The 27462-nt window shown below is 40.6% G+C and overlaps 1 protein-coding gene across 1 annotated transcript; it reads left to right on the top strand.

Moving 5' to 3' along the window:
• Positions 1-348: 348 nt before the first annotated feature.
• LOC135711512 (proton-coupled amino acid transporter-like protein CG1139) lies at positions 349-27462 on the top strand. The gene is made up of 5 exons (XM_065234380.1): positions 349-668; positions 25671-26054; positions 26187-26399; positions 26461-27088; positions 27157-27462. Exons 2-5 carry the CDS (start codon positions 25680-25682, stop codon positions 27435-27437), a joined length of 1497 nt encoding a protein of 498 aa, XP_065090452.1. The 5' UTR covers positions 349-668; positions 25671-25679; the 3' UTR covers positions 27438-27462.

Genomic DNA, 27462 nt, shown 5'->3' with positions numbered 1-27462 from the left:
CCACCAGCAGTGTGAGTGACTATAGCAATTACTACTAGCTTATAGAGCTATTAAATAATCGAAGTAAGTCACAGTGAGTACTAGATCGCCCGCATTACTTCTTTCTCGCAGAAGGTCAGACACGCTGTCGTAGATGTCTGTATCCAACATTCTTGGGACAAGTAGATTACTGACTGATGAATGAACAACATGGAGTGAATGAATCCACCCACTGCACCGCGGGCGCCTTGCAATGAACAACATCTATGTAGATACTACGGACGGAGCGGTTGTTGAATAAATACAACCGGCTCAACAGGTCCGCTTGCTGCGCTCAGCGGCAGTATCCTCAGTCGCACGGCATTCGCGGGATAGATCGGGTGGTTCTACACGATCGTCGTCGCCGTCCACATTCGAAACGCTCCAAGCCATGCGTGACACTTTCTCCGGCTGTGGTAGCGGAAAACGGTGCAATTCCGAGTGCAAGTGTTTGCGATCGTAAATATTAGCCCAGAAAGCTTTGTTTTGTAAACGGTTTATGGAGTATCTCGTTATAATTTATATCATATTGCGGGTGCCCGGCAAGGCCTTAAACGTTGTTAGTTGTGAACGAACGTGAGATAAAGCTGTAAGCCTTACTCAAACCGCGGAGATAAGTTCTTGGCATCGATAGCTAGCTACATAGATAGGTGAGTAATAGGTGTTCTACGATGTCTTTATTGACAATAATGCCAACCAATCAACGACGTCTGCTTACTATACTGCTCAAAAATGAGCATGATCATAGTTTCACAAGTGAATGGCAGTGACCATTGGATTAACGCAACACGATTTTATGGAATCGTTAGGGTAGAGAACAACTTCGGCCTAATCGCCCATTTTGGGCCTATCGAGCAGAAAACATCAAATAAATCCATGATTTTGGCGTTAGCAACCCTAGCAGCACACTTGTTACTGAACAGTGGTGGTTACTTGTTTGAAACTTATTCCTGTCACAATCAAGTTGCAGCAACTTATTTTGATGGAAGTGTGCTGCTTGGGTAGTTAATTATGCGTTTGGTACGATACTTTAGTTCAAAAGTGATGTAATTAGAACGCGTTTGCACCGATAATTCTCAAAATCAAAAGAAGTGCTCGGATCGAATCAAGCGTTAGGTTTTTATAGTAGTACATGGAGAATCAATACACAACTGTAGGAACCTAACGCTTCTAATGTACCGCAACTATAGGAGCGTTTCTCGTGACAAAATGTTAAAATATTGTTAAAATGTAACTCTGTTTCTTGACCCCGAACTCGGCCTAACGCATTGAAACGCCATTGAATTCACTTCGGCCTATCGGATCAAGATAACAATTGAATTCTGTTATTGATCTTCCGATTTTCGAGAAGGTGTTGGTCAAAATTGATTCCTGGTCTGTCAGAAATAAGTCTGATACAATTGAAGAATCAAAGTGACGATTGACTCACAGATGGCGAGTCGGTGAAAATGGTAATGACGTTTTAATATCTGTCAAATTGCATGACATTTTTTAAGTAGGGGAAATGGATGTAATGTCGGCCCTAATTTGGGCCCATAGATAAATTCAGCAATCGACTAAATTTTCAATAGATACCAAAAATATCCATTAGTACCGTCCCAATAATAAAATTGATAAATAGCGATGGGCCTAATCTTAGATTCATAGGCCAACATTGAAGCCATTTCCCCTACATCATCATTTTTGAAATTGCGGATCTTATAACAAGGTGTCGCATAACTTGTTTTGGCTTTGCTTTGATTAGCCAATAGCAGGTTTATTTGAAAATTTTCCATGCACCAAATGGAACACAGCCTTAGTAGGCCCAAAATTAAATCCAAGCCCTATGTCCAAAACACGTGTGCATGATCAGCTAAAATTTGCAGTCGATGTTCGACCGAATAATAAAAAACCGGTTTACCACATTGAATCAACACAGGCGGATCAACCGAACTACAGCAACGTTTGTGCAATCTTTAGCCGCGGATGCTCTCCACATGCTCCACACAACTCCGTTGCTCATTTATCGAGATGTTTGTTGTGTTCTCTTCATTCGCGTCATGCAACGCAGTAAAACGGCACCGGCAAGCAATCAACACATACCACGCGCGCAGCGGTCTTCACCGGGCACTGTAATATCTATTTATATGACGACGACGTTCACACTTCAATATTCCATGACAGCGAACCCGCCGAATTGCAATCATTCAGCTGCACGACATCCTAATTTGTTTGAATTTGGAAACAGGAAGAACTTTCTTGTTTAAATAAATTAGACGAATGAATCACTTCTTCGAGCTGATTTTGGATGTTCCCCCGAGAAGCGGGTTCAATGAAATGAGAGCAAAATTTGCAGTTCTCTTGGAGCAATTCCAAGAATGAGACTGTTGCCGGGAGTGAAGTATTCGATCACAGACAAACTCGTCGTACACGCATCTAACGTTTGATTTAAATATTATTAGTTGCGCGAATCTCCCACCACAGCGCTGGCATCGAATCACTTTGACGTTTCTTTACAATCTATCGAACTTGTTTGTAACATTGAGACTTGGCAAGCAAGATTTTTTGCGCGAATAGCTCGTGAGACGTCGTTAGTGACTTCCATGACGGAAAATTTATTTAAAGAGTATCGTCCGTGTGTCTGTGATTAGATGAATCGTGCAATACCAAACTGGGGGCTGTAAATTTAACTTCCAATACGATCGAGGAGCTTGCGGGTTGGAAATTTCCTTGATTTCGCACTTACTCTAATCCCTCCATTTATGTAGTGGGTGGTACCGTCCACCCACCGCTATCTCTCGGCTGTCCTTCAACCAATTACGCAGATTTTTTTGTATGTGATTAGTGTCAACCATAAATTCGTTTGCTATACAAATCCATTCGTTGTTATCTGCACCGAAATAGATTCGTACTTTTTACTTACTTTTACTACCTACACAGCAAAAAAATAATTTTGATCGCATCAAAGTGGATGCACTTCAATCGTGTCAAAATTATTGATAATTGATATTACGCTGCTTTTGCTGCATTTGTTTATTTTTGTGGACCTAAAAATTACAAGAGATTTTCAACAGTTCACATAAAGTTCCGACAGAACTTTCGAGTTCCATAAAGTTCAAATAAAGTTCCGACAGAACTTTCAAGTTCCATAAAGTTCAAATAAAGTTCCAACAGAACTTTCTTCACGAGCAACCAAAAGTTCCACATTCAACGATAAAACCCGCTTTCAAGTTTCATAAATTTTCGATGCGTACTCCTAGCAACTTGAAGTTCAAAAAAAGTTACAAAAAGCATCCCTAAGCACTTCTTAGGAACTTTAGGCAAGGCTTAAAACATGGCCACAACAAAGTTCCGAACAAGTTCCCAGCGGAACTTCTTTGCAACTTTAAAGTATCTTAAAAGTTCCCTGCGAAACTTCTTAGCAACTGGAAAGTTCCTAAAAAAGTTCCGTCATAGCCCACATGAAGCAATCCACACAAGTATTTATTAGTCTTTATTACGTGCTGCAAATATTTTAAACATTTTAAACTATTATGTACATTTGTTAATTGGGTGGGGGTTGTTAAAATTTTGATAAATGTTGTGGCACCCGCAGTATTACCATAGAGGTAACTCTAAGACACCTGGGTCCCGAAGAAAATCATTATTATTTCTGGCTCACTCAGTACCAGAACAACGGTCCCAAGCAGTCCCAAGCTATTTCACTCACCCCTGCATGTTCTGCATGAATCCACACACCCCTGATGTTATCTGTCAAACTTTCATAGCGAATCAAAACAAACATAGTGTAGTAATAGAATTTCAACTAGAATAGGGTACGTTAATCGTTTGCTTGGGACCAATAGGCTACTAAAGTGGTGAGCCAATTTAAAAACGTTGGTTTCGTATTGATTGTTGGTATTACTACCCTGGCTCGCGCTGGACCAGACGTTCAAGATGTGTTCAGCAGTCTCCCTGGCAGGCATACCAAAAGTACCGCCTCATGACAGTATTCCAACGGCTGTCGCTTTCTTTTCCCTACGACAGCCTTGAGATTGAGCTATAAGCGACAGCCCACAGTGAGGCTGTTATACGACATGCAACGTTGCCGTCTTGTGCAGTACACGACAGCTCGTTCTCAGTCATGTATTTTGTTCGTTCGGCTATCATTCGTAACGTTCCTCGTACATACAACAAGCAGTCCGTCGAACTGCCGATTCGTTGCTGCTGTCGTAAGACTGCTACTACACTACCAGTGTGGCGCCGGAGCTCGTTCGGTGTTGCTATCACGTTCGTGCTGCCCATTGCAAAATTTTCATCCGATATTTTTTTTTAAAAACGCGCGGTCTTCGGCGAAAAATATAAGCCTACCCGACACCAACCTGACTTCTACCAAACCCCAACCCGATGTTGGCCCGACATTGACCCGACATAAACGCAAAATTGACCCGACATCGACCCGACATTTGGCCAACGTCGACCATAAATTGACCTTAAATTGATCCGACATCGGGCCGACATATCTGTTCGGGATCATTCTTCTGGGTTTCTTCCATACTCCACTGCCGTATATCAATTGTATATAATGTCTCGTGACAGCCTTTTCGTGACAGCCACTTGGGTAAGCTGAGGGATGTCGTCGATTTGTGAAGGCTGTTATGACATTCACCCGTTGACCGCTGACTAGAGCGAACCACAAAACTGCCTACCAGTCAAGTGTAGTGAAGTTCTCTTCGGAAAACCGCGTGAAATTGGAAGCCATTTTTAAGTTTTTACGGTGTTTAAGTGGATTACAGTGATTTCATTTAAATAGATTGAGAAAGAACCTTTATTTGTTTTACTTTTATTAATTATCTAAGTGAAGAGAAAAAAAATCGGTGTATTTGTTTAGGTTATATTAAGTTTAGTTAGGTTAAGTGTACAGATAGTGGTAAGCGGTAATCTATGCTTGATTAACAAGCATGGATCTATCGGACAGTAACAGGCAGCCTGAGCCGCCAGATAAAGGTAAGGACATGGTTGAATATCCATTACCCCCTACATCGGATGAAGACATGGACAACGATGACGACTTCCGGGGCTTTCCGGAGGATGACATGATAGACCAGTCTCAACAGAACAAGAAAAGACGAGAAGAAAAAGACACAAAAGAAAGCGATAAGAAACGAACAAGATCAAACAAGTCTAAAAGCACACTAACACAAGCTACAGCTAACACTTTTACACTACAAACAAAATCATCATCAAACACACTAACACAACCATCGGTATCTCATGGAAGTAGGAAAATTCCTACATGATTCACAATTGGACCAATTCACGGAGCTCAAAAGAGCAGGACAATATCGATACAAAATGACCTACAAAAAACCACAGGATACAGAGAAAATTCTCAACGCGGCATCACTCCTGAAAAACAACAACTACAAGGCGTACATTCCGAAAATGCTAACCGAAACGACAGGTGTCATCAAAGACATTCCTCCATCGTTCACCGAAAGAGAAATTCGATTGAATGCAATCTGCAGTAAAAAAATCACAGGTGTTGAACGAATTAAGAGGAAAAAGGACAACGAACTGATCAACACAAGGACGGTTAAAATTACCGTAGAAGGCCCGGAACTACCGAGAGTGGTACAGATCTACGGAGTATACTGTAAACCGGAAATATACATCTACCCTGTGAGAATCTGTAACAAGTGCTGGAGACTTGGACACAAGGCTGCAGCGTGCAAAAGCAAGGAAACATGCCTAAGATGCGGGAAATATATCTCCGAAGAACACCAAGGATGCGACGAAAGAAACCCAGTGAAATGCAAGAACTGTGGAAACAAACATCTACCCACCGATAAAGACTGTCCAGAACGTAAGAGAAGAGAACATATCAACGCAGCTATGATGTTAAACAAAATGACTTTCACAGAGGCAGCAGAGCTCTATCCGAAAACACAAAACAGGTATGCTATTCTGGAGTCTATCGATGAATTCCCAAGACTGGAACGTCCAAATAGACCAAACCCAGGATTCAGACAAGAGGTAGAAACCACTGGAAAAATCGACTACAGCAAAGTAGTCGAAAGACTGATGAAACCAAAGCCAAAACCAACCATTGTTAAAAACATGTTCCCTCAAGAGGAACACATCCCTGAACAGGTAACTGTAATAACAAACAACCCACATGCAGTATCCGAAGCAGAGCGAATTCAGACAATGTCAAAACAACTACACAACTTTTTTACAACACTTCTACAGCACAACGTGGAAGGTAAAACCGACTCTGATCCGAGCTCGGACCTTCTTTTAATCGAAATTGGCACAATGATTAAAAACATAATTGAAAAAATTGAAGCAATAAATCCACATAAAAAATAGTTAAACTTTTCTACAATAATGGACATCTTCACTGAAAGTCTAAATATTTCACAACTTAACATACACAGTCTTAGACCATTACAAAAACGAGAAAGTCTTAAAACATATTTAACAACTAAAAACATACACATTTTTTTAATCCAAGAAATCTGGATAAAAGAAACAGAAAAATATAAATTCTTAAACTATTCTTTTTTTAAGAAATGTAGACCTGATGGCTATGGCGGATCAGGCATACTTACACATCCGACTTTACAAGCAGAAGAAATTACAATTCCTAATGTCGATCTTGAACTAGTAGCAGTTAAAATTAAAAATATTAAAAATCCAACTATTTTTATTTCCATGTACATTCCTCCAGATACTACAATAGAAGATTTAAAAACCCCACTAGAAAATTTATTCAAGTTTATTCAACATAGTAACATACCAATAATGTTAGGCGGTGATCTCAATGCACATCACCCGATATGGGATAATATTGCTATAAAAGCTGATCGCAGAGGAGATCTAGTGAGTGACCTATTAGAAAACTATGACGTCATTTTTCACAACACCGGGGTTCCAACTAGATGGGAAGATATCAATCAAAGTCCATCAGCAATAGACTTAACTCTGACGACGGTAGATTTGGCATCTAAAGTCAGCTGGGAAACAAGTGATGAAAATTTAGGTTCAGATCACAAACTAATAGAATGTAAAATTCAAAATTATAATAAATTCTCTGATAACTTACCACGTACAATCATAAGCAAGGAAAAAGCAATAGAATTTCTAAATGAAATAGATCCAAGCGAAATAACAGATGTTAGAAGTTTAGAGGAAAAAATCGAAAAAGCACTAGATAAAGCATCTTACCTAATCCATCCAAATAGCAAGAAAAAGATCAAGCCATACTGGACAGAAAATATCAAAAAATTATACGAAGAGAAAAATAAAAAACACATAACATTCCGGAAAAATTTAACATTAGAGAACAAACAGAAATTCAAAAAGGCAGAGAGAGAGTTCATAACAGAATTGAAAAAAGAAGTTAATAAATACAGACAAGACATGCTGGAAGAAATTAACGAGGACACTAATGTTAACAGAATGTGGGAAATAGTTAAATGCATATCTGGTAATTTTAAAAATAAAAATAATTCTGAAATAATTTCAAACAACGAACTAGCAAAAGATTTTTTGGAATTAAACTTTAAAAAAGAAATTAACGAGGAAATAGAATTTAAAAATAGTACAGCAGACGAAAACAGATTTTGTAAGGAACTTAGCAAAACGCAGATGATTAAAACAATTAATAACAGAAAAGACACTTCTGCAGCTGGCCAAAATAGACTGTCGTATTTTTTCCTTAAAAGAATTAAAACCGAACTGCTTGTGAAAATACTAGAATTAACTAATGAAATTTGGGAAAAAGGAAACATACCAGAACAATGGTTAAACATTAAAATAGTTCCTATATTAAAACCATCTAAAGATAAATCGAACCCAAAATCATATCGACCCATTGCACTTATTAATATTAACCTTAAAATTATTAATTGCGAAGTCAAAAAACGCTTGACCACTTTCAGCCTAGAGAACAATTTAATTCCTCCACTATCATTTGGTTTCAAAGAAGATTCGTCAACAATAGATTGTATTAACTACTTGGTTTCAACAATAGTTGAAGCCCAACGCAATAAAATGGTAGTATCAACAATATTTCTAGACCTTACTAAAGCATTCGACTCTGTCGACATAATAATATTACTTAAGCAACTTGATAATTTCGCGGTACCAAATAAAATTCTAAAATGGCTTAAAACATATCTCTCTAAAAGAAATGTTATTTTGGAAACAATTCAGGAAAAATTAACAAAACCAACGAATAGAGGGCTGCCACAAGGTTGCCCTCTATCTCCGCTGCTTTTTAATTTATATACCAGTTTGTTACACGAAATTAATACAGAAAAAGTTATACTAGAACAATTTGCAGATGATTTTGCAATAACAATAATAGGTGAAACTATAGAAGAGGTGCAATTAACAGCTAAGGTAGCATTGGGAAGAATTAAAGAAAAATTAGAAGACCTGAAGATCGAAATAAACGCCGAAAAATCAGCAATAATTCTGTTCACTTCTAGACAAGATGATATAATAAATGTGAAAATAGGTGATGATAACATTAAACAAGTAAATCAACATAAATATCTAGGCTACGTAATAGATCAAAAATTATCCCATAAAATGCATATAAATTACATAAATAATAAAGCAAAACAAAAATTAAATGTACTCAAAATAATATGTAAAAAAAAGAACGGTGCACATCCTCAAACGGCTTTGAAAATCAATAAAGCAGTTATACGCTCTCAAATAGATTACGGACTAACAATTTACGGTGGTGTTGCCAAAACCAATCTGCAAAAGCTCAATTCTACATACAATGCAGGGATTAGAACAAGTCTAAGGCTAGTTAAATCCACACCCATTAATGTTCTATATGCAGAAGCAGGAGAAATGCCAATCAAGGAAAGAGCAGGTTGGTTAGCTAAAAAAGAAATAATTAAAATTTTTGCGCATATTAAACCTATAATTAATAACCTAAGCAAATTCACAGAAATGGACAATCTACCTAAAAAATACACCTTTTTGGAAAAAATAACATTTGAGAATAATTATTTAGTCATACAAACAAGTAGCTCAATTATATCAAACGAAATTAAAAGATGTATAGAAGAAATAGAAAAACTACCCATCGTAACAGAAATCCCAAATTTAAAAAAGCAAAATATGAATGAATATACTATTAGATCTTTAACAAATGATTTCATTCAAAATACATATGAGAACCATATAAAAATTTATACAGATGGCTCGAAAACTTCAAATAAATGCGGTATAGGTATATGGCTAGAAAACAAAGAATCAATTAGTTGCAAAGTAAACAGTGAACTCTCAATAATGAACGTGGAACTTACAGCAATTAACATAGCGATTGATATAGTTAATGTTCAACCAGAGACCTTATTTGTAATATGTTCCGATTCAAAATCAGGTCTTATATCGTTAAAATCAAAGAAAATTAAAAACAATTATCTAATTACAGAAATTTTAAACAAACTAAAAAACTCTACGAAACAAATATCCCTCCAATGGGTTCCAGGACACAAGGGCATAATCGGAAATGAAAAAGCTGATAAACTTTCGAAAAAAGGCTGTACTAGCACAAATGCGATTTATTCCAAAATACCACTAACAGACGCATTTAACTTAGCTAAAGGAGAATCACTAAATGAATGGATTTCTCTATACACAGAATTGTCTAAAGACAAGGGTCTTCGCCACTTTAAAATTTATCCAATCCCTACACTTAAGCCCTGGTTTTACAACACAGGCCTGGAAACACACGAAATCATTAACATAGGAAGACTAAGGACATTTCACACGATGACGAAAGAAAAACTTTACCAATGGAAACTCATAAGTAATGAAAATTGTGACGAATGTGGGGTCAAGGAAGATATCAACCACGTCCTTTTTATTTGCACTAAATACATTGAAAATAGATATAAATTCAACTGCTTGCTTGCTAACAATAACACTGATGACTTGCTTGAGAACGCCGGAACAAATACATACCGAGAAATAGCAAAATTCATTAAAATAAACAGAATTCAAATTTGATACACAGCGTATAAAGGTTTTATTTTTTCAATCTAAATTCATAAACAAACACCAGTCCATATGATTGGTGCACTGTCATTTCATAATAAACCCTGTAAAAACGGTACAAACCGTTTACGTCAAAACAGAGAAAGAGGCGAATGATGCCCAATAAAAACTTCACGACTTGACATAACTTGGCAGTGTAGTCCGTCAACAGTGGACTTGCCACTAAAGGGTGAATAGAAGAAGAAGAAGAAGGCTGTTATGACGACAGAAACATTGAGAACCTGGTCATAAAGAATTGTATAGCGCCCATTACATATGTCAATATATTGACAAACATCGTATTGTCAATTTTTCTTACAATATAATCAATATATAAATATTGACAACATTAATGACAATACACTAAAGCGTTTGTTACACAGGTCAATATATTGACAATAAATTGACATACTGACAATATTATTGAAAGATAATATTGATGACGATGGTTGGATGACGAGTATTGTTGAAAACTGATTTTCATTTCACTTTCTCAATATTCTTCCCCTACCCAAGAGGAGGGAGAACGTACGTCATTTAGACCGACTGACTCACAATGCACCTTGACGCATGCAGTGTTGGCATTTTGTTTAAATCTTCGTGTGTGATATAAAATGGATATCAAACTAAATAAAAAAGTATCCTTTTACAGTCGCCAATCACTACCCAGGCTTCGTCTATATCGATGTTCATTTTCTACAAAATCACAAGCATAATCATGTAATTTTGTTTTTTTTTTTACTTTAAAATAAAATAAATACTATCTGCGTTTCACATGCCTACACGTAACGCAAATTCAATAATATATGCAAGTTTTTCCTTTAGGAATGTTTACCAAAACATCAGCATAATAGTTTATTTATGGGAAACTGCATACCATGAACGTGGGTTATTCAACACGAGTGGTAATTCCACGCAGTCGACAATCGATTTGATTCAATTCCATTAATTTGTTATCATGTTGTCCTGTGTATTTTCTGTGTCCTGTCAAAAAGTTACAACATTTGATATTGGCGTTGACGGAACCTTCGAGAAATCATCTCTTCTAACAAACATTGACAGTTTCTTATTGGAACTTTCAGTGGATTGAAAGGATAGTACCAACTAGAAATACTCAGAGGGTGAGATAGACGGAGAAAACAAAATACAATTCGGCAGCAAGAATTTGTTCCTAAATTATCTTGCAACCCTTGCTAGAAGCTAGCATTTCAAATGACTTTTATTTTTGATTCGATTTACATGCAAAATAATAATTGATTGCATCGCAATATTTTGCACATTTCTTGGTGCCATTCATTAACCAATGAAGATCATTTTGTATTGTTTTTGGTTCCAAAACCTAGTTGAATTTGAGAAGCACACAAAACATAAAGGGGATTGAATTTCTGTTCGATTGCAATACTTTCAAATTTATTCTAGAAAGAATAAGAAATCCTCGGAAAAATTCTAATAGGAATGTTCGATTGGCTCAGATTTTGACAGTTCATTTGGCTCAAAACATTCTCTCCGCCCATCTCTTCCTCTGAGTATTTCTAGTACCAACCAATTCAACAATTTTGAAATTTATTACGAAATTGTACGGACCTATTTAAAACCGTTCAATGATAATGAGTCGATTTTATTGATTTCTTACGAGTGATGGTAATTTGAAATTTTACCGACTTTTTAGTAGTTCAAAAACCGGGTAAAATTTTACCGACTCAGGTTATCCGAATTCAGTGTGTAGTTAGTATTTTCCACACTCAAAAAATAAATCACATTTCCAATGGAAAATATCCATTAGAATTTCACTTAACTTTCATGTGATCTCATAATTGGGAATCGCATCACAAAATCACATGAACCTTATGTGTCCAATGAAGTTTATGTGATGTGTCATATACAATTCATGTGATCGTATGAACGTTATTTGAATTTCAGATAAAAAACATTAATTTTGTTATTGGAAAAATATCATGTGCGTTCCCAATGGAAACTATATGAAAACTTTTTTCAGTGCATAGGTCCAGTAACGACGTTTCTCTTTTGACGCGCTGATCCATGTTTCTTGTGTGTGGGGAAATTAAGACAAGTAATATTGACTTTAATACATTGAGGTTAAAAGGCTTCAAACGTATTGCCATTGATGTTGTCAATATTCGTATATTGATGATATTGATAGAATTGACTGTTTATTTTTGTCAATATATTCTGAGTATTGACAAAGTGAAATGAAAATCAGCTTTTCGTCAATACTTGTCATCAATCATCATCATCAATATCACCTTTTCAATAATATTGTCAGTATGTCAATTTATTGTCAATATATTGACATGTGTAATGGGCGCTTATAAATACAGCCCATTCGGTTCACTACGTTCCAAGCACGATGATTTTAGCAAAGCGGGTATAGATGCGACTGTTCTAATACAGCTTTCATTCGTTCGTGCGTGCGCTGTTGCCAATACACTTCGAATTCAGATCTGAACGTACGGTAGCAAGCGGCAGTAAAGCACACAAAGCAACAGTCAATTCAGGTATAAACCAACTGTCGCGAGGAGGCTGTACTATTTGGAAGCCTGCTCCGCTGTTGTGGATGAGCGGCATGATATTGATCCATTGAGAGTGGCCATGACTAAGCTGGACGAATATTTTGCCCCAAAACAACACGAAGCATACCAACGATTTCTGTTTTGGTCGTTAACCTCGAAGGAGAAAGATGAATCTCTCGATAAGTTCGTGTTGCGAGCGACGGAATTGGCTGGCAAGTGTAACTTCGGGCGTAGTAAGCAAGAAGCTCAGGAAATCAGTGTGATAGATAAAGTCATACAATTGGCGCCTCCTGAGTTGCGTGAGAAGTTGTTACAAAGAGAGAATTTGGACGATGTCACCAAAATGGTCAACTCCTACGAAGCGATTAAATTTCAGGCAAATCAGATGACTACCACGAACCAACCATCAACGTCGGGGGTGGTAAACAAAATTCAGAATTCAGTAAAAGGTACTGAAGGGTGTTTTTGTTTGTTTATTTGTTTTTTAGTTATCTGATGTATCACCTTTAATTTTTCGGTCATTTAGGTCAGACCGAAGCGAGGACCGGAGGGTGTACCAGATGTGGTCGAAAGGGCCACTACGCGAACGATACTAATTGTCCAGCTAGAACAAAGTCCTGCGACCGGTGTGGAAGGGTGGGTCACTTCGCTGTCCGCTGTCATTCATCGATTTTTTTCCCAGAAGCGTAAACGTCTACTCTTCACGTTTACGCTTCAGATCAGAAGCGTAAATATCCCAGGTTCCAACATGTCAGAGCAATCGAAAAGGTGGAAGAGAAAGGTAGTATTAGCAGTTTTATTTTCATTATTGAAGAGGGAGATGATTTTTTGGGGATTGCTATTGGAGGAGTGTTGGTTCAGGTTTTGATCGATTCTGGTAGCCAGAAAAACATTCTAGATGATATAACCTGGGAGAAGATGAAAATTCAGGGAGTAAAAGTCAATAATCTACGGTCGTATTCCGATCAAACAGGTAGGAGTTCAAGGCCTTTGGTTGTTCAGCAAGTTTTCGAGAGTAACATCATAATCAATGAAAGCGATCAATGTGTTACAGCAGATGCCACCTTTTACGTGATAGCAGGAGGTACGCAGCTACTCCTTGGGAGGACCACAGCTAAGGAACTTGGTTGGGCTTCCAAGCATGCACGCTCCAGAAATTTACCGTTTACGATCGGACCAGAAGCGTCCCTTTCCAAAAAGGAAAGGCATCAAGCTGAACATTTCCATCGATGACAGTGTCACTCCAGCAACTCAGCATGCTCGACGTCCACCTTTGGCTCTGTTGGACAAAATAGAGGAGAAGTTGGAGTCTTTGTTGACGGCAGACATAATAGAACCTGTACACGATTTCAGTCAGTGGGTCTCTCCGTTAGTTGTCATTGTGAAAGATGACGGTGATTTGCGCTTATGTGTGGATATGAGACGAGCAAATTTGGCCATCAAACGGGAAGCTCACTTGATGCCAACCTTTGACGATTTCCTTCCCTTGCTAAAGAACGCTCATGTTTTTAGCAGACTGGATATTAAGGAGCAATTTCACCACCTAGAGTTGGACGAGGCTTCACGTCACATTACGACTTTCATCACGCACAAAGAAATGTTTCAATATAAACGGTTGATGTTTGGTATCTCATGTGCTCCGGAAATGTTCCAGAAAGTTCTGGAACAGATTCTTTCCAATTGTGATAACGTTGTCAATTATATAGACGATGTTTTGATCTTCGGGAAGACCGAGAAAGAACACGACCGTGCTTTGGAGGAGGTGATGGAAACACTCAAAAGCAAAAATATACTTCTGAATCATAAGAAGTGCGTCTTCCGGGTCCGAGAAGTGGAATTCCTTGGGCACCATTTATCCGCTGATGGTATCAGACCGGCTGAAGATAAAGTAGCCACTCTTAAAACATTTCGAGCCCCCCAGTCTTCAGAGGAATTAAGAAGTTTTTTGGGCCTAGTAACATATGTAGGCAGATTCCTTCCTGATCTTACTACAGTTTGTACATCATTGAGGGAACTAACTCATAAAGGAGTTCCTTTCAAGTGGCAATCGGAACACGAGGACGCATTTCGGAAGCTAAAAGAGATGGTATCTGGCATACATACATTGAAATATTTTGACAATTCACTTCGCACTAGGGTGATCGCGGATGCATCGCCTGTAGGACTTGGAGCTGTATTAGTACAGTTTGGCGATACTCGGGATGGTCCTGATCCCCGCATTATCTGTTACGCTAGCAAAATCTCAACCTCAACTGAAAAACGGTACTGCCAAACCGAAAAAAAAGCTCTTGCGCTCGTTTGTGCAGTCGAACGGTTCTCCATATATCTAGTGGGTAGGAAGTTCGAACTAGAGACGGACCACAAACCGTTGGAGGCCATATTTTCACCAACTTCTCGACCATGCGCACGTATAGAAAGATGGGTCTTACTGCTACAGTCTTTCACCTTCAGAGTGTGTTATCGTAAAGATGCCAGTAACATAGCCGATCCATTCTCACGTCTGGCAACTATAAGTTCTACTCAAGAATTCGACGGTGATAATTAATTTCTGGTACTAGCTATCCTGGAGTCGGCGGCGGTTGATACAACTGAACTTGAGAGGGAATGCCTTAGACGTGGAAAATGGGACAGTGATAGAGTTAAACCATTTGTAACGAGCTTGGATTGGTTGGCGATATGGTGGTGCGAGGAAATAAACTAATTGTTCCTAAAGCACTACGAGGCAGAATGTTGACCTTGGCTCACGAGGGTCATCCCGGCGAGACAATAATGAAGCGGAGGCTTCGAGATCGAGTCTGGTGGCCTGGCATGGACCGTGAAATAACCGCACATGTTGCAGCGTGCAACGGTTGTAGATTGGTTTCCCTTCCGGCCAGACCAGAACCAGCAATGCACTGTAGAGAGTTACCGGTTAGACCATGGATCGATGTTGCTTTAGACTTTCTTGAACCGCTACCCAGTGGAGAATATCTCCTAGTCGTAATAGACTATTACAGCAGTTACAAGGAAGTCGAGATTATGAAACACATAACTGCTGATGAAACTATTGCCCGTTTGCATAAAATGTTCACGCGACTTGGGTTTCCTGTTACAGTGACTTTGGATAACGCAAGGCAGTTTGTGAGCGCAACGTTTGAGGACTACTGTAAAAGAAATGGAATCCTCCTGAATTACTCCACTCCCTATTGGCCACAAGAGAATGGGCTTGTTGAGCGTCAAAATCGCTCGTTACCAAAGCGTCTCCAAATCAGTCTTGCTTTAGGGCGAGACTGGAAAACTGACTTACAAGACTATCTTATGATGTATTACACATCGCCTCACTCGGTGACAGGGAAGACGCCTACTGAGCTTTGTTATGGAAGAACGATTAGGTCTAAAATACCATCGCTGGAGGACTTCGCAGCAGCACCAACAAGAGATGAAGTGGTTGATAGGGATCAATATATGAAAAAGAGGGGTGAGGAGAGAGAAAATGAGAAGCGACAAGCTAAGGCCTCTGACTTGAAAGTGGGTGATACAGTACTAATGGAAAAATTGGTTCCCGGGAATAAGCTCACACCTAACTTCAATCCTAGTGAGTGTGTCGCGTTGAGCAAAGAAGGATCGCGTGTGACGGTGAAGAAACCGGAAAGGTTTACCAACGAAACGTGGTGCATCTAAGGCGTGTAGCAGACCGCTTGCTGGAAGCTGAGCAAGTCGTGGATTCGGCTTTGATCGCGCATCCTGATCAAACGGACCCAGAACCACCTCCAATCGCTCCATCTGTTGGCAGTGGTCAAGTGATATCTTCTGAATCTTCCAGAGTACGGCGAGCAGTGAAACAACCTTCCAAATTAAAAGATTTTGTCATCGGCGAAATGACAACAGAGTAAGTAAACTATCGTTCTAGACAAAAAACGAGATGTGGCACCCGCAGTATTACTACCCTGGCGATACGCCTAACCTGAAATATAGAACATTGTAACGTAGACCTTATGTTTATATATACGTTGGTGATCTAGAGAGAGACAAGTGGAAGTAAAAGGAAACGGGGTAACGTGTGAAGGTTCCGAAATAAAGAAGTTATTCTATAATCGAGTGTACAGTTAATACATTGTTTATATTCCAATAAATGAGCAAAGAAGGCTGAATTCCACAAATGTAAAATTTAAAATCTCAAAATTAAGCTGAAATGAAAATTATTAGTACTGCTATTATTTTGAACAATTTGTCCTGTTGTCTCACTTTGCGGCAGGTGCTTCCAAAAATTTAATATTTTGTTATCGTAAAATTGAACATATATGTAGTCCTTTGGCAAACGTTTCAGGTCAATTGATCATAAGTTAACAAAGTTACATCATGTCAAAGTTGACCATTTTGTATGAAAATGAGCATGTGCTGCTATTTTATCGTACACAACTGTAAACCCGTGTTTTCGGCATGCGATCTACGGTTTCAGGCAACGTCTCGGCTACGACTACACTGGAACTTATTTCCCGGTTGCTAGAGTAGACACACTGAGAGCCTTGTTAGCTGTGGCGAACAAAGAACGGATGCATATCCATCAAATGGATGTTCAATCGGCTTTCCTCAATGGAGATCTTGCAGAGGAAATTTAGATGTCGCAACCGGAAGGCTACGAAGTAGGAGAAGGATTAGTATGCCGTTTAAAGAAGACGCTTTATGGCCTCAAACAGGCTTCAAAGGTCTGGAATGACAAGTTTGACAGTTTCCTCACAAAACTCGGTTTGCAGCGTAGCAAGAATGATCCGTGTCAGATCAAGGTCATCAAGAGCTGTTTGTCGAAGGAGTTTCGAATGATGGATTTGAAGAAGGTACCCTGTTTTCTTGGAACGAAAATTGAGAGGGACATCGATCAGAGAATCATGCGAATCAGCCAGCGCAGATATTTTGAGAACCCTGTTGGCAAGATTCAACATGTCTTAGTGCAAGCCGATTTCTGTTCCGATGGAGTGCCGTCTTCGACTGCAGAAAGGTGATGAATTGAAGCGTACTTCCAAGTCGTACCGCGAGTTGGTGGGCTGTTTAATGTATGTTAAACTTACCACTCAAAGCTGTCCAACCGATGAGCATTGGGCTCACTTGAAACGCATACTGTGATATGTTAAGGGCTCGTTGGATATAGGGCTAAAGTTTGAAGCTGACAATGCGGCGCCTGTGCTTGCAGTATTCTGCGATGCTGACTGGGCAAACAACGTAGTAGATCGACGATCAGTTACCGGATATGTTCTTAAGGTGTTTGGGTGTACGGTTGTTTGGTGCACGCGAAAGCAGCAATCAGTATCACTGTCGTCGACTGAGGCAGAACTGGTTGCCTTGTGTGCAGCTGTATGCGAAGGATTGTGGATTAAGCGGCTGATGGAAGAGCTGGGGTACAAAATAACCACTGCTGTTCCATACTATGGAATAACCAAAGCACAATAAGGATTGTTTGTTAGCCGAAGGCTAGAAGTCGGCTTAAGCACATCGATGTTAAACATCAGTTCGTCTGCGATTTGGTTCAGCAGGGGCAGATTGAATTACGGTACGTGTCAACGGAGCAACAGTAAGCCGACATAATTACCAAGGGGCTCAGTGATGCCAGATTGTTTTAAATCTTATCGGTATCAAAGGTATTTATCGGTATTTACTATTTATTTAATTTTATATTTTTGCCCTTTTTGAAAGTTAAAATTTTAACGATTGGATTTGAGGGGAATTGCTTTGTTTGACGGCTTTCTCAGTCATAAAACACACTTTAATTTTTTAAATTATCGTTGTCTTCAAGTGGTGATCAAAGTTATGACCTGTTATGACCAAGTAGTGTTTTTTTTTTCAATTAAATATCATTAAATGACACCAAAATATGGAAAATCAACCACAACAACGACTAAGCTATTGACAATAACGACAAACAATATTTTCCCTTGAAAAAAGCCACAACCTATGGCCGAAATGTCGGACAGATTATATCATAGTCGTTGCACTGTTTTAAGACTGAGAAAGCCGTTGATCAAAGCAAAATTTTAGCTTTTGAACTATGATCGAAAAATTCCGGAAGAGAAAACTCCGGAGAATGTTTGAATTAGCTTCTGAATGGAGCTGAAAAAACATCGAGAGAAAGACGAAAGAAGCTCTCCTGGATGAGGTTCGAGAAAAGCTGGAAAAACATTCGGGAAACTTCCAAGACACGAATTGAGAAATTGGCGGTGAAAATTTAAATAAACTTTCCGAAAAAAAAAATCGGATGTCACATCCAAAGGAAGCCAGAAAAGCTTCGGAAGTAAATTTCCAGAAGTAGTCATTTCCAGGGAAAGCCAGAAGAAGCTCGGAAAAACCTTCCAATAGAAGTCGAACAAAAAACCTTTGACTTATGGTCAAACTTCCAGAAGAAGACGAAAGAAATTTCTTGGAGAATTAATTGAACTTCCTTGAGAAGACAAAATAAACTTTCTGGAGACGCTGGCAGAAACTTCCTAAGGTAGATTGGAAGAAACATCTGAAGAAAGTCGGAAGCCAGAGCGCTTACGGAATAGTCGAAAGAAACAAGGACATAATTCCAGAAGAAAGAGATTCCTGGGGGATGTTCTAATGATCTAGAACACATTCCTGATGTTCATTTCCATGAAGTTTTCGGAACATTCCTCAAATGCACTTAAGAATATTCCATAATTCCTCGAAATTTCTTACAAATTCTTCTAATTTTCCTGAAATTAGGAGCTGTTTTGGAGTTCTCTGGTCATCCTCGAAGCACTTGGAACTTCCCTGATTATAATAAGACTACCGGAATATCTCTAATCATCTTAGAAGGTCTCTGGACTTTCTTGAAGATTACGAAATCTCTTAAGTGCTCTCACAATTTTCTTGAATTTATTGTAACATCAGCATTGAAGTTCTCTGATCTTCCCGATTTTTTAATTTTTTAAAGTTATCCACACTGCCATTAAAAAGCATAGAACTTCCCATAAAAAGTTCTTACAATGATCTATGTTCATGTAATTTCCCTTACAATTCCTAAATTTGCATGGACATTGCTGAAGTTTTCGGAAATTGCCTGAGTTTCTCGGAACTCCTTTATAATATCAGCAATTTCATTGAAATTAATTGATCCGTCCTGATGTTATCTGAGCTTCACTAAAGTTCCTGAAAACCATTAAATTTCCCTGAAGTTCTTCGGACTTGTGAAGTTTCCAAAATATATATGATGTTTTCTTAAGTTCACTGGAGTTCACTGGACTTTTCTGAAATTTCTGGGTTTTCGAATTTTAACAGAAGTTAATGAAAATGTCTTTAATTTATCGAAACTTACACAAAAGCCTGGACTTTTTTGAAGTTTCAGAACTTCTTAAATGGGCCTGCAGCTAGAGTGGATCCGCCATAAAAATCTGATAGCATTCTTGAAGCTCCGGAAAAGTTAAAAAAAAAACTGGCGGGAGAAGATGAAAGAATCATTCGAGTGAAGGCTGAAGAAGCTTCCAAGGTAAGGTGGAAGCAAATTTCAGAGAAATTGGATGAAACTTCAGGAAGATAAAAAATCAATAAAATTTTCCGAAAGTTAAATAAGGTTTAAAAAATATTTCTCGATTCCCTAGGAATTACCCTCGGAGTTACCGGAAAGAGCCATCGACTATTTGTCGATTGATGGGTAGCCAAAAACGGTGAGGAAATGCAAACATTAGTCGAAACAGTATCAAGCATAAGGTATCTTTAGAGATGATTGTTTAGAATTTTGAAGGCTCAAACAATATGAGGTATTCGAAAAGATACAAGTCTCTCAAAAGAATTTCCTCCGAAATTCAAGCGCGGGCAGGCAATAATAATTTTGATTATTTAGAAAAAACGGTATAAATCGGCATAAAATTTTAAAAATCGGTATTCTGAAGAAACTTATCTGTGTATCGGTATCTAGTTTGGAAATCGGTATAAATACCGATAAATCGGTATATCTGGCAACGCTCTGTGGGTCAGTTTCGTCGACTAAGAGAAAAACTGAATCCATCAGACGTAAATTGAGCAGGGGTAATGAGAGTGCAATTTACGTTTAGTGCAGGTATTTTTTACAACTGACTTATCCCTCGGCTCGTGAACACTGCTGACAACCTAACTGTCAGATACGAGGGGCTGTCAACTTGAGTATTTTCGATTCATCTACCCGACTTGAAAAGGTGTATTTTGTATTTTTTGTACATATGTATTTTTAAGTTTTGTGTACGTTTGTATTAACGTGCATTAAGTTAATTATGAAATGTATTTTTACAAAGTACAAAGTATTTTTGAGTATTTTTATAATGGTATTTTAGTTTCAGCGTGTACGCATTTACGTATTTTGTTGTGTATTTATTCAGCTGATTTATGAACTTGATCGCCCCTCGGTCAGATACTACTTCCTCTTCCTTTTTCATAGAACATTGTATCAACAAGTCCGAACAATAAACACGCGTTTTTGTTTATCTCTAAAAACGAACCGGTCTTTTTCCGATCCGAAATCTATTTCCGCCCATAGTCCCAACCTCGAGTGTTACAACAATTTGTGGTTATGACCATGGATGGCCCAAATGCTGAATACACTTCATAATTATCTTTTAAAGAACACTAGAAACCATTTTTAAAAAAAAGAAGATCTGTAAAACTAGTTTATCAAATTGACCGCAGAACCGCCGAACAAAATTATGAAAGATTTTGAACGTTAATAACTCAGCTGCCCCTGGACCAATTTCAATAATTTTATCACCAATCAATCAGAAATATTCCTACGTAACTTTAAGACTATCATTTTTTTTAAATGTCTCTATTGAAAAATGCACGTATGTGCAACTTTTGCTATGATAATTAAAATTATCACCGAGTGCTGCGAAAAGCGATTTCCCTAAGTTGAATTGCATTAGGTCTCACGCAGAGATGCCAGATTTACTGAAAACTCCGTAGATCTACGGATTTTATAAATTTTTGCGGAAATACGGATCCGTAGGCAAAATCTACGGAATTCGGTACAGTTTCAACGGACATTTTTCTTTAGTGTACCTCTACCTTCAGAATCGAATTTTACAATCTAGAGTATAATCTGATTCTGAAGGAAAAGAAGTAAAAAGTAAAATACACCCCTGCAACTTGTCAACCGTTTTCTTGCACACTTATCCGCTTTTTGATAGAATAAATGGCGTTGACGGCGACTCTGTAGCTCTTCCCTCCTATGAAATATACCCGTAAGCAAACGTCAGACTGTGCGTGAAACATGGCGACCTTCGTATTATCTCTTCACTCCGCCGGACTTTGGAGAACACAAACTGCCGTCGGGACAGGTACTACTATACTTTGGTATTCGAGATGAAAACGCTCCCCGCCATCGTGGAGTTGGTCTCCTACTTAGCGTCCAGGCAAGTGCTGCATTCATCAAGTGGGAGCCTGTTATTGAGAGGATAATCGTTGCCAGATTTAGAACACGGGTTCGTAACCTTACCATAATCCAATGTTATGCGCCAACCGATGCTGCCGAGCTACAGGACAAGGAGAATTTTTACAGCCAACTGAATGCCATCGTGGATAAGGTTCCAAAGGGTGACATCAAGATCTACACTGGCGACTTCAATGCGAAGATCGGCTCCGACAACACGGACTATGAGCGTGTCATGGGACGCCATGGTCTCGGCGAAATGAGCAGAATTTTGTGGCAATAACGACATGGTGATCGGGGGCTTCCTCCAACGGCCAGTGCACAAAGTCACGTGGGTTTCCCGCGATGGACATACCGAAAATCAGATTGACCACATCTGCATCAGCCGAAAATGGAGACGGAGCCTTCTTGATGTCCGGAATAAACGCAGCGCCAACATCGCGTCTGACCATCACCTTTTAATCGGCGAAATCCGCCTACGCATGGTGCGGATCCAGCGACGGGAGGAAAGACTCGGGCGGCGGTTCAACACACGCTGACTTGAAAATCCAGCGGTAAAAAGGTCTTTTGTTGAAGAACTTGAGACTCGAGCTGCGGACGTTCCAGAAGGTTGCAGCGTAGAAGAACAATAGACGGCCATCAAGAATGCCTTTATAGAAACAAGCGAGAACAACTTAGGTGAGCTGCGCACCCAGAGGAAAGAGTGGATCACAGATGAAACCTGGCGGAAGATTGAGGAGCGTAGAGAAGCAAAAGCCGCGATAGAGCGGGCGAGAACCAGAGGAGCCAATAACGAAGCCCGTCAACGGTACTCGGCTCTAGAGAAGGAAGTCAAGCGCTCTTGCAGCTGGAACAAGCGAGCGTGAGTGAACTCCCTGGCCGACGAAGGGGAGAAAGCCGCAAACACTGGTGATATACGCCTCCTCTACGATATTTCACGACGCCTGAGTGGAGCAAGGATGAACCCGAGGATGCCAGTGAAGGACACGACTGGACAATTGCTTACCGACCCCACTGACCAGCTGAAACGCTGGTTTGAGCACTTCGAACAACTTCTTCAAGTTTCGACGGCCAACCAGCCATCAACATCTCCGTATGATCCGCCTAGGGTGCGGCGCATCACTCGCGTCAATTCCGAGATCCCATCACTGAAGGAGATTGAAGCAGCTATCCGAAGCATGAAATCCAACAAGGCTCCAGGGGTCAATCGCATATCAGCAGAGATGCTCAAAGCTGACCCCATGCTATCCGCACAAATGTTGCATTAACTATTCTGTAATATCTGGGACACCGCGATTTTTCCAGCCGACTGGATGCAGAGCATCTTAGTGAAGGTCCCAAAGAAGGGGGATCTGACTGTGTATTGTTCTCAAAGTTCTGTGCAAAGTTATCCTGAATCGGATACATGAGAAGATCGACGCTATTCTCCGGCGGCAGCAGGCAGGATTCCGTGCCGGAAGATCTTGTGTGGACCGTATTGTCACGCTCCGCATCATCCGGGAGCAGGTCAATGAATTCCAAGAGTCCCTTTATTTGGTATTCATTGAGTACGAAAAAGCATTCGACCGACTCAAGAGAATCTGTGGGGCACCCTGAGACGCAAGGGAGTCCTGGATAGAATCGTCAACATCATCGAAGCGCAGTATCAGGCTTTCACGTGCAGAGTTCTGCATAACGGAGCCTTGTCCGACCCTATCCGGGTAGTCGCTGGTGTGAGACAAGGATGTATACTATCACCACTACTGTTTCTCATCGTAATCGACGAGATCATAGTAGGCGCAATTGACCGTGTACCGAACCGTGGGCTGCTTTGGCAGCCTATCACCATGGAGCATCTCAACGACTTCGATTTGGCTGATGATGTTGCTCTACTAGCACAACGGCGCTCTGATATGCAGAGTAAGCTCAATGACCTAGCCGAACGCTCCTCTGCGGCGGATCTCACCATCAACGTCAGCAAGACCAAATCGTTGGATATCAACACGGGCAGCCCTTTCAACTTTACGGTAGCGGGGCAAGCAGTGGAGAAGGACGAAAGTTTCCAATATCTTGGCAGCCAAATAGCGTTGGACGGCGGGACCAAGAGCGACATAGGTGCACGAATCAAGACGGCTAGGGCTGCCTTTGCGAGTTTACGAAACGTATGGAGATCCAACCAGATAAGTCAACGCAGAAAAAAACGGAATTTTCAACTCGAACGTGAAATCTGTGTTGTTATACGCCAGCGAGACGTGGTGTGTATCAGCGGAGAACACTCAAAAGCTGCAGGTCTTAATCAACCGATGCCTGCGGTATATAATTCGTGCCTGGTGGCCTCACAACTGGATCTCGAATGCCGAGCTCCATCGTCGATGTCATCAGAAGCCGATAGCAACAGTAATTCGAGAGCGATAGTGAAGGTGGGTCGGCCACACACTTCGAAGGGGCGGAAACGAAATCTGCAAGCAAGCGCTGGATTGGAATCCGGCAGGACATCGCAGCAAAGGCAGACCCAGGGGCTCATGGCGGTGGAGCCTCAATAAGGAAATTAAGCAAGTCGATAGGAATCTGACCTGGGCCCAGGTCAAGGCAAAAGCGAGCAGCCGCCCAGGATGGAAGTCTTTCACGTTGGCTCTTTGCACCGCTGGTGGTGCACAGGACCCTTAAGTAAGTAAGTAAAGTAGTTGGTAGTACCGCCATCTGTGGCGCGCATAGTCAATTTCTTTGCGTTTGACGTTTACACACTACCGCCACCTTTTCATCGTACTACCCACCACAGTGTACTCAACAGATGGCGGTAATGTTTTTTTTTTTGTTTATTAATTTATTTGATAAGGCTCAACCGAATTAACTTTACAGAGCCGAGGATTCTTGGTCACTATACAATACATCTTAAAACTATAGTCAAAAGGTACAACACAATAAACACTTTATCTTCCGTTATCCAAAAAGCCTCCTCCATCAGAACTGGAGCCGCTTCCAGTAGTTTCATTGTATGGCAAATTGTTGTACGCCAACGAGGGTCAGAGCGCGTCCATTGCAACAATGGACGCAAAACGTGGTCAGCACTCACACACTCATCACGAAACGGTTGCTTTCCAAAGTCGACGACGCATCGACCGAAAGAACTGCTGATGAAGAACAATGAGGAGGACCACACAATGGTTGCTGCCGAGAAAACAGACGATCGCGTAGCACACATCGAGAGTGGCCTGCTTTTGTCGACAGCCGAGTGAATACTGGCAGTAATGTTTTAGCGACGATGTTTTACATTGAAAAATATTCAATGTGTTATGTCTGTTTGTCTGTGATTAAATCTTAGCACTCGTTCTTCGTAATTGCCTTCTCTTTCAGCGATGACTTCGTTCGTCAAACTAAGTTCCATAAAGCACAAAAGGTCGGCGCCACCGGGATGTTCTGAGGCCTAACATCTATGATCACGCCTTCCTTCGAAAGGGAAGTAAAGCCGTTGGTCCCAGTTCATAAGTTGATGGGTCGATAGGTAGGGTCCAGGTGTGGGAGCTGCCTCCCTGACGTCAGTAGCATTAGTGCTCAGCACGGAAAACAAGATCGACGGCAAACTAATCAAGGAAAAAAAAAGTCAAAATGAGCTCTGAATAAAAGGTTATCATAGCCTCTGAAATGAAAAACTTAACCAGAAAAAAATCTTAGCAGCCCTTACATTAAAATCTAAACCCCCCTCACCTACCACGTCAGCTACATTAATTCCATCTATTTCCCAACAGTAACACAAAATGACCGTCCCTACCGAACCACAGCAGACAGCCGTCGTCAGCCGCTTGGCCAACAGCCAAAAGAACGGAGTCCACACGAGAGGTCAAGTCAACCAGGCGTACGAATTAAATGACGTCGAACACGGCGCCAACGGCTCACCACCGGATGGCAAGGCAGCAAATGACTCCCAGCCAGATGGCGGTGGAGGTGGTGGACATGGCATCGATACCGCCCATCCCACCAACTATTTGGAGACCATCATGCACATCTTCAAAGGCAACGTCGGTCCCGGCCTGTACGCTATGGGCCAAGCATTCTACAACGGAGGCATCATCGTGTCACCGATACTGACGGTCCTTCTCGGCATCGCGTGCATCCACATTCAACATCAGCTGGTAAGTAAACAAATCGTACATTGTATCTCAGAGATATGCCATGCATGCGGCTGCTATTTACAACGCCAGACAAAAACGATGGCCTCTGTCAATTAGTATCATTTTTGAATTTGTGTCCCAATCCGTTTTCAGCTGAACGCTGCAAAGAAGATCAGATGCAAATTACCCGATTCGACCAAATATCCAGATTTTGCTGAAACGGTCGAACTATGCTTCGAGCATGGCCCAGTGAAGTTTCGACGATGGAGCCGACCGATGCGACTTGCCGTCAACGTGTTCATTTGCGTTACCCAGTTTGGATTCTGTACGGTGTACTTCGGATTCATCAGTAATAATTTAAAACAAGTAAGATTTCTTATGAACTTATGATTGACTGACAGAACTAATACCGCCTGGGTCATTCCAGATCTACGACTTCTACGGCATCCACCTGGATATCCGGCTGCACATGCTCATCATCCTGGTGCCGATCCTGTTGCCTGCACTGATCCGCAACTTCAAATACCTCGCATGGTGTATGACACTGGCCAACGTCGGCATGGTCCTTGGTATTTGCCTCACAGCGTACTACGCCGTCCAGGATCTTCCGTCGATCACCGAACGTGACTATTTTTCTAGCTGGCGCCAGTTACCACTCTACTTTGGCACTGCCATTTTCGCTTTCGAAGGAATCGCTCTGGTGCTTCCACTGCAGAATGCTATGAAGAACCCCGAGGACTTTGGGCGGCCTCTGGGTGTGCTCAACGTAGGGATGGGCATTGTCACGTTCATCTTTACCGGACTGGGCTTCGTTGGCTATCTCAAATGGGGTGACGGAGTGAAGAGTAGCTTGACACTCAACTTACCACAGGATGAAGTGCTCGCACAGAGTGTGAAAGTTATGGTTTCCTTTGGAATTTTACTCGGGTACGCACTTCAGTTCTTCATTGCCATACAGATCATGCTACCTACGGTGCTGAAGAAAGTCAGCTTAGGAAAGGACCATCCGGTGCTGGTGGAATTGGGCTTCAGAACATTTATGGTTCTGATCACATGTATGTAGCGAAAAAAAAATCACTTATGACAACACTGATTACAACGTTTACTTTCTTCGTCATTGCAGTCGCCATCGCAGAGAGTATTCTCAATGTTGGAGCGCTAATCTCACTGATTGGAGCATTGTGCTCCACGGCACTGGCCTTGGTATTTCCACCGGTCCTGGAACTGATCCTGGGACTGGCTGAGAGCGAGTGCCCATCCTCTGAGGGAACATCAACCGATGCACAACCAACTAGGATGAGTATATTTGTTTGGGTAAAGAATATCTTGATTTTGGTGCTAGCATTGTTTATCTTCATTACTGGAACGGTCGAAAGTTTGGATGCAATTCGGCATTTGGAGTAATTTTGTGATATAAATTTTTAAGAAA

Source organism: Ochlerotatus camptorhynchus, unplaced genomic scaffold, assembly GCF_037179485.1.
Source record: "Ochlerotatus camptorhynchus isolate MF236.1 unplaced genomic scaffold, CSIRO-AGI_Acam_v1.1 ptg000433l, whole genome shotgun sequence".
NCBI lineage: Eukaryota > Metazoa > Arthropoda > Insecta > Diptera > Culicidae > Ochlerotatus > Ochlerotatus camptorhynchus.
The sequence above is the reverse complement of the archived record's forward strand: the minus strand, read 5'-3'. Positions and strand labels throughout refer to the sequence as shown.